Genomic DNA, 13,643 nt, shown 5'->3' with positions numbered 1-13,643 from the left:
GAATAATAAAATAAGACTGTATATTTCTATATGAGGTCCAGCAGTAGAAAATAACCACCATGTTTCTGTCACAGCAAAGGCTCTTAAACCTACTGTGGCATTCGACTGCCAATTGAATGGAAATGCGAACTTCTCGTGTGGCATTGCAGACCAGGTAATCTTCATAGCCTCTATAATTAAGCAATGCATTTGTATTTTCAACGAAAAGGAAACTGATCAAACTATGAAGCTTGAAAAGTTCACTCCACAATCCTCTACAATTATCAAAGTATTAAAACGCCAAAACTTAAATATGCTGCACATTTATTAATTTATCAGATGCTTTTGTCCAAAGAGAAATGATGTTAATAGTATAATAAAAAATAAAAAGTCATAAAAATACAATTATACATAATTGAATGGACCTATGAGGTATTTTCTCAAAAACAGGTCAATTGTTGTAATTACTTTATGCAAAGCCTCAGTTTCCTGAAGTCTCATGTGCATTAGATTCAACATGTTGAATAAGAGGCAGGTTGCGATAATAAATGAAACACATTTAATACATAATATATGTTTTTGACTATGTTTAAGCCACTGTTATATTGTTAGATAATGCATTTGCCAGATCTCTTCGTTCAGGAGGCACCAGACAGATCTAAACAAGCTCCACTCAATACCCTGCATAGGGGATTTAACAGAATTATGTTTTTTTACTGTACTCATCTTAAATGCACACTATCAGGGTTAACATTAGTCTTCCTTGTTTTTATCACAGGTCTGAGGACCCGCTCTGTGTAATAAACAATGAAAAATTATGAAAGTTCAGATCACGGTGAAAACAAAATGAAATCAAATGCAACTTACAAAAAGTTGCTTTGACATGTTTTTGGACATTTGCCATGATAGTACCGTGATATTTTTGGAAGTACCTTGGATTACTATGTTAACATGGTGCATGCATTTCAGTAAAGCTCTGTTTTTTGCAAGTGAGGCTACGTACAGCCATTAAAGTAAAAATACAATGGTTTATTAATATTAGTGTTAATGAATTTAATAATCAATATCCACTCACCCATAACAACCAAGGTGAATTTTTGTTCCTGCTCTTTACATACTGTTGATGTCAATGGAATAAAGTTATTTTAAAAGGGAAGTTGTCCAGAAGATGGCAGTATTGTATGAAAATTAAATTGTCATGCAGTTGTTCATATGTTAAAAAACCACAAGGTCACTGGTATATAAATGGCAAGGTTTTTATTATACTTATAAGGCTATTTGTTTACTGTTTTGTTCATTTCTTTTGCCTTAAAGAATGTCCAGAAATATGTCAAATCGATAGCAATACACAGACTCACACAGAAAGTGTGATGTATCAGACCAGAATATGAAATAAACACATTGGGCTAAATACTGTACTTTTTGAAAATGACAGATGGTTTTGCACCAAAATATACTGTGGAGTTTGACACGCGGCCATTGATGTTTTTTCCCACAATTCAAACAGATCTGAAACTCCTTTTTAGGTCGTGAGCCACCAGTTGAGAAACACTGTCCTAGATTGATCCAGTATAAGATTACATATGCATCACACTCAGAGCAAGCCTTTCTGTATGATTTTTCTATCTGCCTAAATCATGTAAATTCATTTTTAAATCAGTGCTTGCCAGCTTTCTAGTCCGCAGGATTGAGATAAAAATAGCTGGCCAAGTTCACAAAATATCAGATCCATCGTAAATGTGTTAAAACACCTGCATAACAGTGCAACACATTAGATGGCATCCTTCCACACCTGTGCTGCACTGTCTCAACATGCCTCCGTCTGCACAACTGACATCTTTAGTTCTTTGCTCTGTCTGCGTAACCGCCAACTCTGATCGCGAACAGGAAATTCTTTCTGTTTCCTCCAGTTGATTCTGAAAAAGTTCTGGAACATTTGCTGTTTTCAGAAGAGCAATGAGCTGCCAATACAGTCTCTTATTTTTATTCCTCTGCGGCTTTGCTGCGCTCACTGGTAAGTTGTGATTACATTTTGTATATATTGTGTGTTAGTAGTCTAAAGTGTATTGGCTCTTTTTTCCCTTAATTTTAGGGATGTTACTGTTGACCTTACTGTATTTTGTTGTTGAGATCCAACATTACGATGTGATTAACATATTAAGGATAGTAATCCACATTATCCTTTGGTCTCATGCATATTGTGCTATTTAATATCAAAACAATGACTATAAATTATGTGAGAATAATCACTGTAAATCATGTTTTTTCAGTTTACTTTATATAGGAACATCTAAATTCACTTGTCATTCAAGAATCAGATCAGGTAGAAATATCTCCTAAAGGCAACACATGCCCTTGGACACTGTACTGTACTGATTTAGTCATTTTTGGCCATTTTTAAATGCAAATCTAGTGACGTTTACATGCAAACCGCTACAATGAGAGTTTGTTTGCATCTACATTTAACAGAAACACTTACAGAAAGTGGAATATAGAGATAAGTAGTAAAGTTCGGAGACCTGCAGGCCTGTTACGAGTTCATCAAAATAGGTGCTTTAAAAGATCTTTTTTTCCCCAGTGTTTCCAGGAAGACCATTTAACATCCATGGAACTTCTGCATTCCACAAAAGGTTCTTTATAGTTATAAAATGCTTCTTTAGATCATTTAAAAAAATTGAAACTAAGGAGAAAAGAGGTACTTTTAAGGACTTTTGACTGAAAGATTCTTTGAAGATCTAAAAATGGTCTATTGTACCCCCCTTGAAACTTTTTATTTTAATTTTTTTAGTTGAAACCTTTATTTTTGTCTCATGGAGAGGTTGGCACAGAGTAACTAAATTGTTAAAGAGTAACTAAGATTTCAGGTGCTAAAAGGTTTTGAGTCAAAAGACTTATTTAACAAATGCTCATTTTATTAGGCACCGTTTTGTTGGTTTCAAACATCATGTACAAAAACTTTCTTAAAATGGAACAATTTTTATTACATTCCAGTATCCTCTTATTATTTTTGTAATATCTGTTGAATAAATAGGTGAACGCAATAGAGACTAACAGAAGACACGAGTCACTATATAACAAAGGCAGATTTGAACTGAATAATTGTACTGTATTCTCAGGACATGGCCTTTTTTCATATAAATGTCAAATTAGGGCATAGATTTCGTCATTTTACATTGTTTCGTTTTATTTTGATACTTATTTTAATTTCTTTTGGCCAGCCTGGTTTGAGTTTTGCCGTTTCCTGAATTGCTGTTTCATAATAGTTTTACTGTTTAGATTCTAATGAAAAGACTGTAATATGCTCTCTAAAGCAGGTCCACGTTTGTGACAACTTACCCCATTCAGTTTGATAACACGCCCTATTGTTATCGGAGTCAGTGTGTGTTAAATGAACCCTAACATTTTTTTTAAATGGACAATAGTGGCAGAATAGGATTTTGAACTGAGATTTGTCTAAGGTTAGTGTCCCTTGACTTTAAAAAAGAAACCCATTCTGAGAAACACATATGAGTGCATGAATCCTGTTGAGTTTTATTAAATGCTAATATCATTTTATTTGTTATAGTTGCAGAGATATGTAAAACAGAACTACTAGAGGGAACGTCCTGCACCCTAAAGCTGCCAACAACAAACACTGACAAATCTAGTGAGATCAAATGGGCCCATGGCAGCAGTAACGCTGTCATTCAGAGGAAAAATAATAAGAACAAATCAAACACTCCAGGTCTAACACTGGAAGAAGATGGATCATTAACATTTGAAAGTGTTAGTCTGAAGAACACCGGCAAATATACATACACTGTTTTTAATTCTGACGGTACACTGATTGGTGCTGGAGAAAAGGAAATTAACGTTTATGGTAAGAGGACAAATATTCATATGCTTTCACCATAATAACAAAATAAGAGTGTATATTTCTACAGTAATTCCAGTAGAAATTAACCACCATGTTTCTGTCACAGCAAAGGCTCCTAAACCTACTGTGAAGATCGACTGCAAAGGTGCTGACGTTACACTCACCTGTGACATTAGAGACCGTACAGATCTGACTGTCTCCTGGTATAAAGACAATACCATCCAGACTGAAAAAAAAACAAAACTGCTCTTGACATCTGCTCACATACAGGAGAATAAACCGTACTCATGCAGTGTAAGCAATCCTGTCAGCAATGAGCAAAGTGGCATCGTTACAGTATCATGTAAGTCTTTTTATTTTCACCAAGTTCTCATGTTATTTCACATGCTTTGCATTAATTATTATTATATATTTTTAAATGCTTGTGTTTTATTCTGTCTTAAAGACAACATTTAAATCATGATTTTTCTGGGTATATATATATATATGCAATTAGCTATGTCACAACTTAATTTCACATTAGAACAACTCAAACTCAGAGATAACTCAAATATACAGCTTGTTACTTAATAGAGCTTCAGATTTCAAGTTGAATAACATTTAAAAATTTACTTTAAGTTGAGGCAATATTTTTTCAGTGTTATTTTTTTTGCTTTATTCCACATCAAAGCCATCAAAACTATGAAAAAACACAAACGATTGTCTGGGAGTTATTAAGTGACTAAAAAATGTTAAGATTGCAAAACAAATAGGCTTATTAACTTTCAAAAGGAAGAAGAAAACACTTTCTTGTTGTTCATGTCAAAGGTCAAGTGTCCATGTATTTGAGTTTGCCATCATGCCTGACATTCCCTTGTCTTTGCAAGGGACAAGAAATTGCAAACTAAATTAAAATACATCCCAGAATACATTAAAAATGGTTTGTTTGGTACTGTATTGAGTCATACTGTAGATTCCAGCCCTCAGTCAACTCCATGAGGAGCATCTTGGAAAGTATTTTAAACATTTATTGAGGAACACAGATGCTGCAAATTTATTGATGCATTTACGTCATTCACCAGTAGTCAATACAATGAAATGTATACATGATGCACACAGTTATATTTGCCTACAAAACGGATTCCAATCATTTAAACAGAAGCTTTTAAATCAAGAGATTATTAAGATAATTAGGAGTGTGTCCAAAGGATTGGCTTATATTGTGCATTTTAAGGATCATCTCGTGATTGAACATTGAACACTGGCCTGTACAGTACTATGCATGATGCAGTTCTTAGGATTTTAAACTGTTAAAATAGAGTTTTTTTATGATTCACTTGTTTGTTACTGATTTCATTACATTTGCTTACAGGTACAGGTACTACAGGTGACGGCTCAGGTCCTCGTAAACTCTTTGGCTTTGATTTATGGATCATGGTGAGCATTTTAGCAGGTGGAGGAGCCCTTCTGTTGATGCTGATATGTGTTCTCATCATCTGTGCATGTCGAAGCTGTAAAAAACAAAAGAAGCACGAACAAGGTAAGAGACGCCCTTCATCGCCTCTGAAATTATGCATTGAGCATTTGTATTTACAACAAAAAGCAAACAGATCAAATTATGAAGCTGTCAATGCACTTGCTGAGCTTTAATCTGTGTTTTTAAATGCCAAATCTTAAATATAGTCATAGAAATAAAAATATAGATTACTGAATGAACTTATGAAGATATCTTCGTTGTGTTTATTCATTGTACTTAAGTTTAAAACAGGAACGCAAAGCCTTTTACCGCAGTTTCCCGTAGTGTCAGGTTAGAGGATCCATTACATAATATACTGAAACCTAAACACATTTCATGTGTATTTATAATTTTTTTATTTTTTTGGACTATGTTAAGCCACTGTTAGATAATGCATTTGCCAAATCTCTTTGTTTAGGTGGCACCAGACAGATCTAGAAACAAGATCTAACAAGCTCCGCTAAATATCCTGTATACAGACGTTTTTATGTGGTTTTCTGAAGCATTAAAAAGAACAATCAGCACTAAAGGTTTTCTAAGAATCCACACAATCAGCACTTTACAGGTTTTATAAGAATCACCTTCAAAAATAAGTAGAATAGCTTATAAGTGCTATATAAAAACACTAGAACAGGATTACACAATCAAGAAGTTGCTATCTAAAGATAAATCTGGTTATTTTGCAAGATTACTTTTTCATCAAGTTCAAATAATTTATTCTGATAGATTCCTTTTCCAATTATTTTATTTAGAATTTAGAATTATTTCGAATTTAGAAGATGCATATTATGGAAATTAATATAAATGTAATTGCGGTATGTGTTATTTATATATGTGTTACTGCATATACATAACACATATTTACTTTTATATTTATTCACTGAGCAGATGCAATACATTGTTCAGATTAGTACAAGCTAGAAAGGGAGGGATTAATTTTTTTTTTTTTTTAGGATGCAGTCAATATACATATTGCAGTATGTGTTTCTATAAATAGTGTGAAATCATATATATCAGTCATCAGCCACAATACTGGTATCAGAAAATATAATAAAATTGCACATAACAGATTTACTTCACAGTCTTAAAAAAATCTTTGTCTTTGATATTTTCCAGATGAAGAAGAGCTCAGACTGAGGGTTTTTCAAGATGAAGCTCATACCGGTACAGCCAGATCCAAACACACTGCTAGGGGGCAACCGGCGCCCCCCATCCCGCAAGAAGACACAACTCCACAAACCCCAACTCAAACCCAGACTCAGCCCAAAGCCCAGACCCGCAGTCGACCTCCACCACCACCTGAGGACGATGAGGAAAATCCTCCTCCCTTACCTCGGCCGAGGAATAAACAACACCGCAAGAGACATGAAGAGCCGTACCGACCAATGGAATGAGATGCTTGTATGTTCACTGAACGACAGTAACTCAGGGCCTTAACGGAATCATTTTCATAAGCCATACTGGGATGCTAAGAGTGTCATTTAAGAAATAGCACGGTAAAAATGAAATTTGGTCATATACTCACCCTCATGTTCTTCCAAACTTGTATTGTTTTCTTTATTTTCTTCAAACACCAAAGGAGGTCTTAGGCAGAATGCCAAAGCGGTTCTTGTCCATAGAGGGAAAAGAGATGGTGATTTATACTTAAGCCTCAGAAACCATAGTCCTTAAGATCTAAGTCTTCTGAGGACTATTTATGTAATGATTTACAACGCAAAAAAAATTTTTTTTTTTTTTTGCTTTGAAATGAAGAAAACGTACATAATGAGCAAGTACATCTTCCAAAAAGTGTTTTGCCTTAGTCTAGATCACTGTAAGCCTCTAATAATTATTTATATTTTTTAAGTTTTTGGGGCAGATTTCCAGGGAACCTGCATACTTTCGTCATTACTCATTACTCATTACGTCATATTCGTAAATAAAGGAAAGCAATCAGAAGTCAGAATATTACTATATTAATAAGTGGATGGAGCTTGAAGAAGTAACAACTGAATATTGAACCAAAAAGCAAAAAGGGAAAGCTAAAGTATCCGTAATAAAACACGAATCAATATACTTTACATAGTAGTTACTACTTTGATCTGTTTGTTATGGAAGTCCATTTCCGCCACTGAATAAAAAAATAAAAAAGGAAACTGCGACTTTTTTTCTCGCAGTTCTGAATGAGACAATCAGCCGAAGCACAACTCAAGAGATCAAAACAATGTTAGTCCGCGAGTAACGTCAGCCGCTAGAGTTGTCTAGCTTTCAAATAATAGAATACAGTGAATAACGGCTTAAATTTAAGTCTGTTTTGTGAGGTGAACATGAGTATATGAATTATTCTTCAGGTGCACTAAGTAGCCTATTTTCTCTCAGGTCTTATTTGTGTCTTTAAACATCTAAAATAAGAGACGTCTTGATCATTATACTGGCACACCTGTAGATGTAAATGCATTGTGTTTTTATTTATTAAATCAACAGTTATGCGACTTTAACATTAGAGTTTAGAATTCCGCTTATGTTAAATTAACCAACTTCTTTCCTAGTCTGTATTAACACATTGATGTAAATATATTTGGGTTGTCACTTTTTAGAGGTACAATTAACTTAGTGCACCTTTAAGTAGAAAACAAAAGTGTCTATGAGCTGAATGAAACAGTATTTTATAGAGTAATTTTTCCTTTTGTGTGTGTGTGTGTGTTTTCTGAGACCATAAAAGTCAAAAATAAAGACATTTATATATTTAATTGTTTGTGCACCTATAAATTGTTTCAAATATTTTTCAGTTCAAAGTTTTCGGTTCATTCTTTTGCATTACTTCCCCATTAAGGTCTTCTCAGAACATATTTTAGACTATAAAAGAGACAATAGAATAGGTGTGAATGTGTTCTTTCATTTTGACAATACTCTCAATTGCACAGAATCGTGCAAATGCAAAGCATGCTTCTGTAATGCAAAACACGTTTCATTTCTTGTGCTCTGTGGTGACGTTTTTCTCACTAAAAATCGACATCTAACTAGCAAGTCTGAAGGCCTCAGGGATGTGGTTAACTGCGTCTCATTTCACCCACTGACATGTCAGCTTTTTCTTGTATTGTTTGCTGTTTTCCTGTGCGTGGGAGATGATGAGATGATACGGCCTCCGAAGGCTGCACTTAAGACAAAACATCAACTTGTTTCCCTAGATATTTTGAACTATTATCAATTCCATTCATGCTGTGAAAACAGTCTTCCATAGCTTGTTCTTGGTGGTAAAAATGAATAATAGAAATGAGCAATAGCATAATGGGGTCCAGTCATGTGGTAAACTGAGATTTGTTTTCTAAGGCATTTGTTCTTTTAACACTCAATGAAAGTATATATTATCTTACATGCATGCATGCATAAATATTGAGCATATAGACATATTTAGAATATTTGCTTTATATTTCAACATCCTGCTGTGTTGTGCTAAATGTGCAAAACATGGTTTGGGCTGTAATGTCGAACATAAGTATAAATGCAAAGATGTAAAAGTCTTTGCATAAATGCATTTAGACTTGTTTGGCATTTTACTTCTGTTCAACTTTACAGCCCAGACCATGTTAAAATAGCTAGAAAAACGAATGCATTCAAATTAGTTTATTAAATAAGAATGTACTCTGTCCTTTTTCGCAGTAAAGTCAGAAAATGTGGTGATGTGCATCATGACACTTTTTTCCAATTAATCATAAGATCTTTTTCCACAGTTGTGATCGGTTGAGAAGTGTGTGCTAAAATTGGTTTGGGTCAGAAATTTGTCATCATGGAAATAAGAGACGCTTTAATCTCATTCGAGGCCAGTAAGCATACCATGCGAGTTCGTCTGAAAGGCTCCCATCACTAACACACATTTCTATATGTAGGTGTTTCCTGTTTTTGGCTGTCCACACAGGAAGTGGCTAAAATAAGTGATTATCACTTTCTTAGATACATCAGAAGCACGAATACAAAGCAGTTGGGGACAACTCATGAAGAAAAAAATTATAACTTTGTACATGCATCAAAGATTAAGTAATACATTTGGGTTGCATGCTTCATTATGTGTAGTAACTAATCAGTACTATAGTTATTAAACAAGAAAGAGATTTAAACACTGTTTGAGGTACTAAACACAAAGTGTGTTGTAAAGGCCTTTAATGTTTAATAAAAAGACTCTTTCTTCCCTTACAATCAGCACTGAAACGATTTTATACTGTGTTCTTGACCAAAACGCAGCAGTTTATTCTATTTGATGTCCAGTAAACAGAAGGAAATTCAGCATTGATTAAAAGTGTATTCTCACTTCTCTATTTTTATTTTGAACTGAAAACACACAGACCTAGGCTATACCATGATAGTGGCACATCAACACTGACTTTTGCTAATAAAAATGCACCACAAACTCAATTAACTGAGTATTGACTCAAGATTGCAGTGTAATAATCGAATTAGCCATTTAAGCCAACACAAAGCAGTGCAGTGGTTTAAGACTGAACACAAGGAGGTTATTGGTTCAAACCCACCAAGAAGTGAGTCATAAAGAGTGATGTCAGTGTCACTAGGGTTTCCTTGAAGGCTACTTAAAGTCACTTCATGTCATGACTGCAGGTTATGCAACTGTTTCTCAACACTAGATGGCATAAGAGACTTATGCGCCTCTGATCTGCTGCTAGGAGAATTTTAACTCGATTTAAAAGTCATTTTGCTACTAAACAGATTACAGTTATGATTCTAGAATGGAGCTGAAACTCATCATAGATCTAAGTTGCAATAATGCAGAACTGTTATAAATATTTAGGCTATCTATCTATCTATCTATCTATCTATGTATCTGTCTGTCTGTCTATCTATCTATCTGTCTGTATGTCTATCTCTCTGTCTGTCTGTCTGTCTGTCTCTGTCTGTCTATCATCTATCTATCTATCTATCTATCTATCTATCTATTGTCTGTCTGTCTGTCTGTCTGTCTGTCTGTCTGTCTATCTATCTATCTGTCTGTCTGTCTGTCTATCTATCTATCTGTCTGTCTATCAATCTATCAATCTATCTATCTATCTATCATCTATCTATCTATCTGTCTATCTATCTATCTATCTATCTATCTATCTATCTATCCATCCATCTGTCCAGTGTGTGGCGCAGAGTGTGTGAGGTTCAGTCTCTCGCAGGGAATCCCGCTTCACTTCCGTCACTCGGTAGGTTCGGTAGTTAAACCTGCGCGAGCGCGAATCAATCACGCGTCCGTCACTCGTCTCCCGCTCGCGCTCAAACGGAGCGCGTGACGTCACCGCGGCGAGGGGCTCCGGTTCTCAGGTGTATCCCGGTCCTGTCTGTCTCTCCGGCGGTCGCTCCGTCTTCGGCTCGTACCGGGAATAACGCGGCGGACCGCGCGTCTCAGCGACATGGGAAAGACTCGAGCGCTGCTCCTGCTGTGCGCCGCTGTCGGTGAGTTTCCTGCGGGGAAAAACTCGGCTACAAATGTAGCAAAGAAATGACAAACCCTCCGCGAACGGCGTGAGTCTGTTGTATTGACAAGTAACAGCGTTCCTGTCAGAAACATCAAAGTGTTTCGCCAGGTGACCTAAAATGTGTTTCACGTGGTGACATCTAGCTGCTTTTCTTTCTGTCCAAATATGATTTACTATGAACCTGATTACATAAGATTATAGTGATTGCACTTTTTACAGCATTAACCATTGCTGCTTTGCACGCTTAATGAGATCTTATTTAACCTCTCAATCATTATAGAATTATTCTGCCGTAATTTCTTCTTTTTTGTTATCAGATTTGCATAATCAAAATTTACAGTAAATACCTCAAAGGAAGTAAAGTTTATGCATATTTAAGTATAGTTTATATTTGCATGCTAAATTAACAATAACTGTAACCATTATAGGACTAATCTGTCTTGAATTCGGACTATTTTTAATTTTGCATTGTCAAACTTTAAAGTACCTCAAAAGGCATGTTATATGAGCTCTAACTATCTCTAAATAATTATAGAATTGTTCTGCCTTGATTTCTTACTATTATCAGATTTGCATGGTCAAAGTTTAATTTAAATACCTAAAACAAAGTATAGGCTTTGTGGTTTAGATTTGCATATTAATTGGGATCTAACCTCAGCTGTGAATCACAATAGAATTGTTCTGCCCTGATTTTCTTGAATGTTTATATCTGTGCGGTAAAGTTTATTGTAGCTCACATAATGCAAATTATAGCATTTTCATGTAAAATGTGAGTTTTGTGTGTAAAATGTGAAAGTAGTTTTCTAACTAATCCTCTTATTATTTTATGAAATGTTGTTGATTTTTATTTTACAGTCAAATATACTGTCGTCTACTGAAATTGAAGACTTAAATAATATTAAATAATTGATATAAATGACACGCAAGTTTGAATTTGTCTGAATTTTTATATTTTCCTTTTTAATTTAAAATTTTGTTTTTGAAATAAATTTAGTTTTTTTAAAAATAAAGTTTTTTTATAATCTTATTTCAATTTAAAAAAAAATGTTTTAACTCATTTTATCTTTTAACTCAACTAAAATGAGAACTGGTGCCTTGGGAGCTAGTGAAAATAAAACAAGTGTTTTTTAGATGTTTCTATATTATTTTATTTTAGTTAAAGTTTATTTATTTCAAGTGACAGAAATGTTTTATTAATGGGTTTAGTTTTAGTGTTAGTCAACTAATAGCCCTGCACTATGACATGAATGACATGCAAACTTATACTCTTCAAAATAATTGTTGTAATTTGAATCCAAAAGGGTTTCACAGTCTTCGTACGTTCCTCAAATAACATTTTATTCACTAGTTCTGTAGAAAACCTTCAAAACACTGATCTGAAGAACCTGTAAAGAACCACCATGAACTTTGAATCTTCAAAGAGCCATATAGTTTTTAAAAGCAATTATTTTTACAGGAACGTGGCATAAAGTATCTGCTTTGCATATTACATGAGACCTAAATAAACCTTTACATTATTATAGAAATGTCTTGATTAAAAGTTTCCAGATTTACATAGTCAAAACATATAGTGTCTACGTTAAAATGTTGTTGGTTCAATTCATGAGTTTGTACAGTGTGAGATGCTGACATGTCTGGGTTTTATGCATGCATGTATTTGCGTATGCATATTCTCATGTGCACCTGTGCACACAAACAAACTTCAAACCAGACCAGAATATATCACCTCTCCTCCATTTTCTTGCTATTCTGTATTCATTTATCACAGACCGGTCTGTTAAACACTCCTGTATCGACTTCAAAGCTAAAAAAAAAATTAAGAATTTGTGATTTTCCAACGCTGACAAGATTCCCAATGGACTTGATTTACTTGAAATATAGTGCAAAAGAGAATAAATGAGTATATGGTGAAAATAACAATGCTTTAAAGGACACATTTCTCCTGTGTCTTCTCCAGTTTTGAAGTTGCTCAGTAGGCGCCTACAGCCAAAAGCGTGTCAGTGTGTGTTACAGGAGCTTTCCTGTAAGAAAAGAATATTTTAGGATAGTCTTTTCTCATTTGCAAGTCTAGTGGGGTGAGAGTGACAGAGTTATCATTTGCATTTGTGGTCTTTTTTGTTATGAAAGTGCTGCATGCTTTGAAGATGATCCTCATAATCCCATTGTATAGTGCCATATGCCAAACCATAGTCAGCACCTGTGTGCTTATGACACCAGGAATCAGGTTAAATATTCAGATGTTGTGGTAAAGTTATGTCACATAATTAGTGACGCTTCCTCACTTTTCACCATCCAGTCAATTTCAGATGCACTGATAACATGTGAATCAGAGATGCCCAAACTTGACTTTTAGTTTATATTATATATCTGTTTGTATTGTAATTTATGTAGTTATATTGTATATAATTTTCAATTTTGTTTGAACTTTTTTGGTTTTATTTGTGCATTGAAATCTTAAAAACAATGTAAGTGAATCTACTTGAAAAAATGTTTAATTAAATTGTTTATATATATATATATATATATATGCACAATAAATAATTAATACATGTATTTTCTTTTATTTTATTGTTTTAATATTTTTCTTTTTTTCCATTTTAACACTTTTATTTCAGAAACAATATAAGTGGATTTGATTAATAATACATTTACAAAGTTCAAAACATTATTTAAATTAGTTTAGTTGTTTTAAAATTGTATACGTTTAGTACATTAATTTAATAATAATTTAAATTAATGTAAATTAAGTTATTTTAACTTTAAAGTAATGTTAAATTAATATTAATTAATTTAACACGTTAATTTAAAATGTACTTTTGTCCCACCACAGCCTTCAATTAAGTCTTTTTTTTTTTTTTTTGCC

The 13,643-nt window shown here is 34.0% G+C and overlaps 2 protein-coding genes across 3 annotated transcripts in view; both read left to right on the top strand.

The window, feature by feature from the left end:
• The first annotated feature begins 1,772 nt into the window (after positions 1 to 1,772).
• Positions 1,773 to 8,025, top strand: LOC107555246 (T-cell surface antigen CD2-like). Of its 2 annotated transcripts, none has more exons than XM_016237983.1 (5): positions 1,773 to 1,993; positions 3,545 to 3,838; positions 3,942 to 4,178; positions 5,193 to 5,354; positions 6,447 to 8,025. In XM_016237983.1, exons 1-5 carry the CDS (start codon positions 1,936 to 1,938, stop codon positions 6,722 to 6,724), a joined length of 1,029 nt encoding a protein of 342 aa, XP_016093469.1. In that variant the 5' UTR covers positions 1,773 to 1,935; the 3' UTR covers positions 6,725 to 8,025. The 2 variants fall into 2 exon arrangements, with proteins under 2 accessions (XP_016093469.1, XP_016093468.1); XM_016237982.1 differs by having other exon boundaries at positions 5,187 to 5,354.
• Positions 8,026 to 10,646: 2,621 nt separating this feature from the next.
• The window catches only part of LOC107555256 (prostaglandin F2 receptor negative regulator-like), a 34,780-nt gene continuing 31,783 nt past the window's right edge, over positions 10,647 to 13,643 (top strand). Inside the window, exon 1 of the mRNA XM_016237998.1 lies at positions 10,647 to 10,757. Within this exon, the coding sequence (XP_016093484.1) occupies positions 10,715 to 10,757 (43 nt within the window). The 5' untranslated portion in view covers positions 10,647 to 10,714. The remainder of the gene's footprint in view (positions 10,758 to 13,643) is intronic.

This window comes from Sinocyclocheilus grahami, unplaced genomic scaffold (genome assembly GCF_001515645.1).
Source record: "Sinocyclocheilus grahami isolate Dianchi unplaced genomic scaffold, SAMN03320097.WGS_v1.1 scaffold528.1, whole genome shotgun sequence".
In the NCBI taxonomy this organism is placed as follows: Eukaryota; Metazoa; Chordata; class Actinopteri; order Cypriniformes; family Cyprinidae; genus Sinocyclocheilus; species Sinocyclocheilus grahami.
The sequence above is the reverse complement of the archived record's forward strand: the minus strand, read 5'-3'. Positions and strand labels throughout refer to the sequence as shown.

What these genes read in the sequence shown, in the direction of transcription:
- LOC107555246 (XM_016237982.1), top strand. Translation starts at nt 1,936, where the DNA reads ATGAGCTGCCAATACAGTCTCTTATTTTTATTCCTCTGCGGCTTTGCT. An exon ending in CGGCTTTGCTGCGCTCACTG is followed by an intron (nt 1,994 to 3,544) that starts GTAAGTTGTGAT and finishes TATTTGTTATAG; the next exon opens with TTGCAGAGATATGTAAAACA. An exon ending in AAAGGAAATTAACGTTTATG is followed by an intron (nt 3,839 to 3,941) that starts GTAAGAGGACAA and finishes TTTCTGTCACAG; the next exon opens with CAAAGGCTCCTAAACCTACT.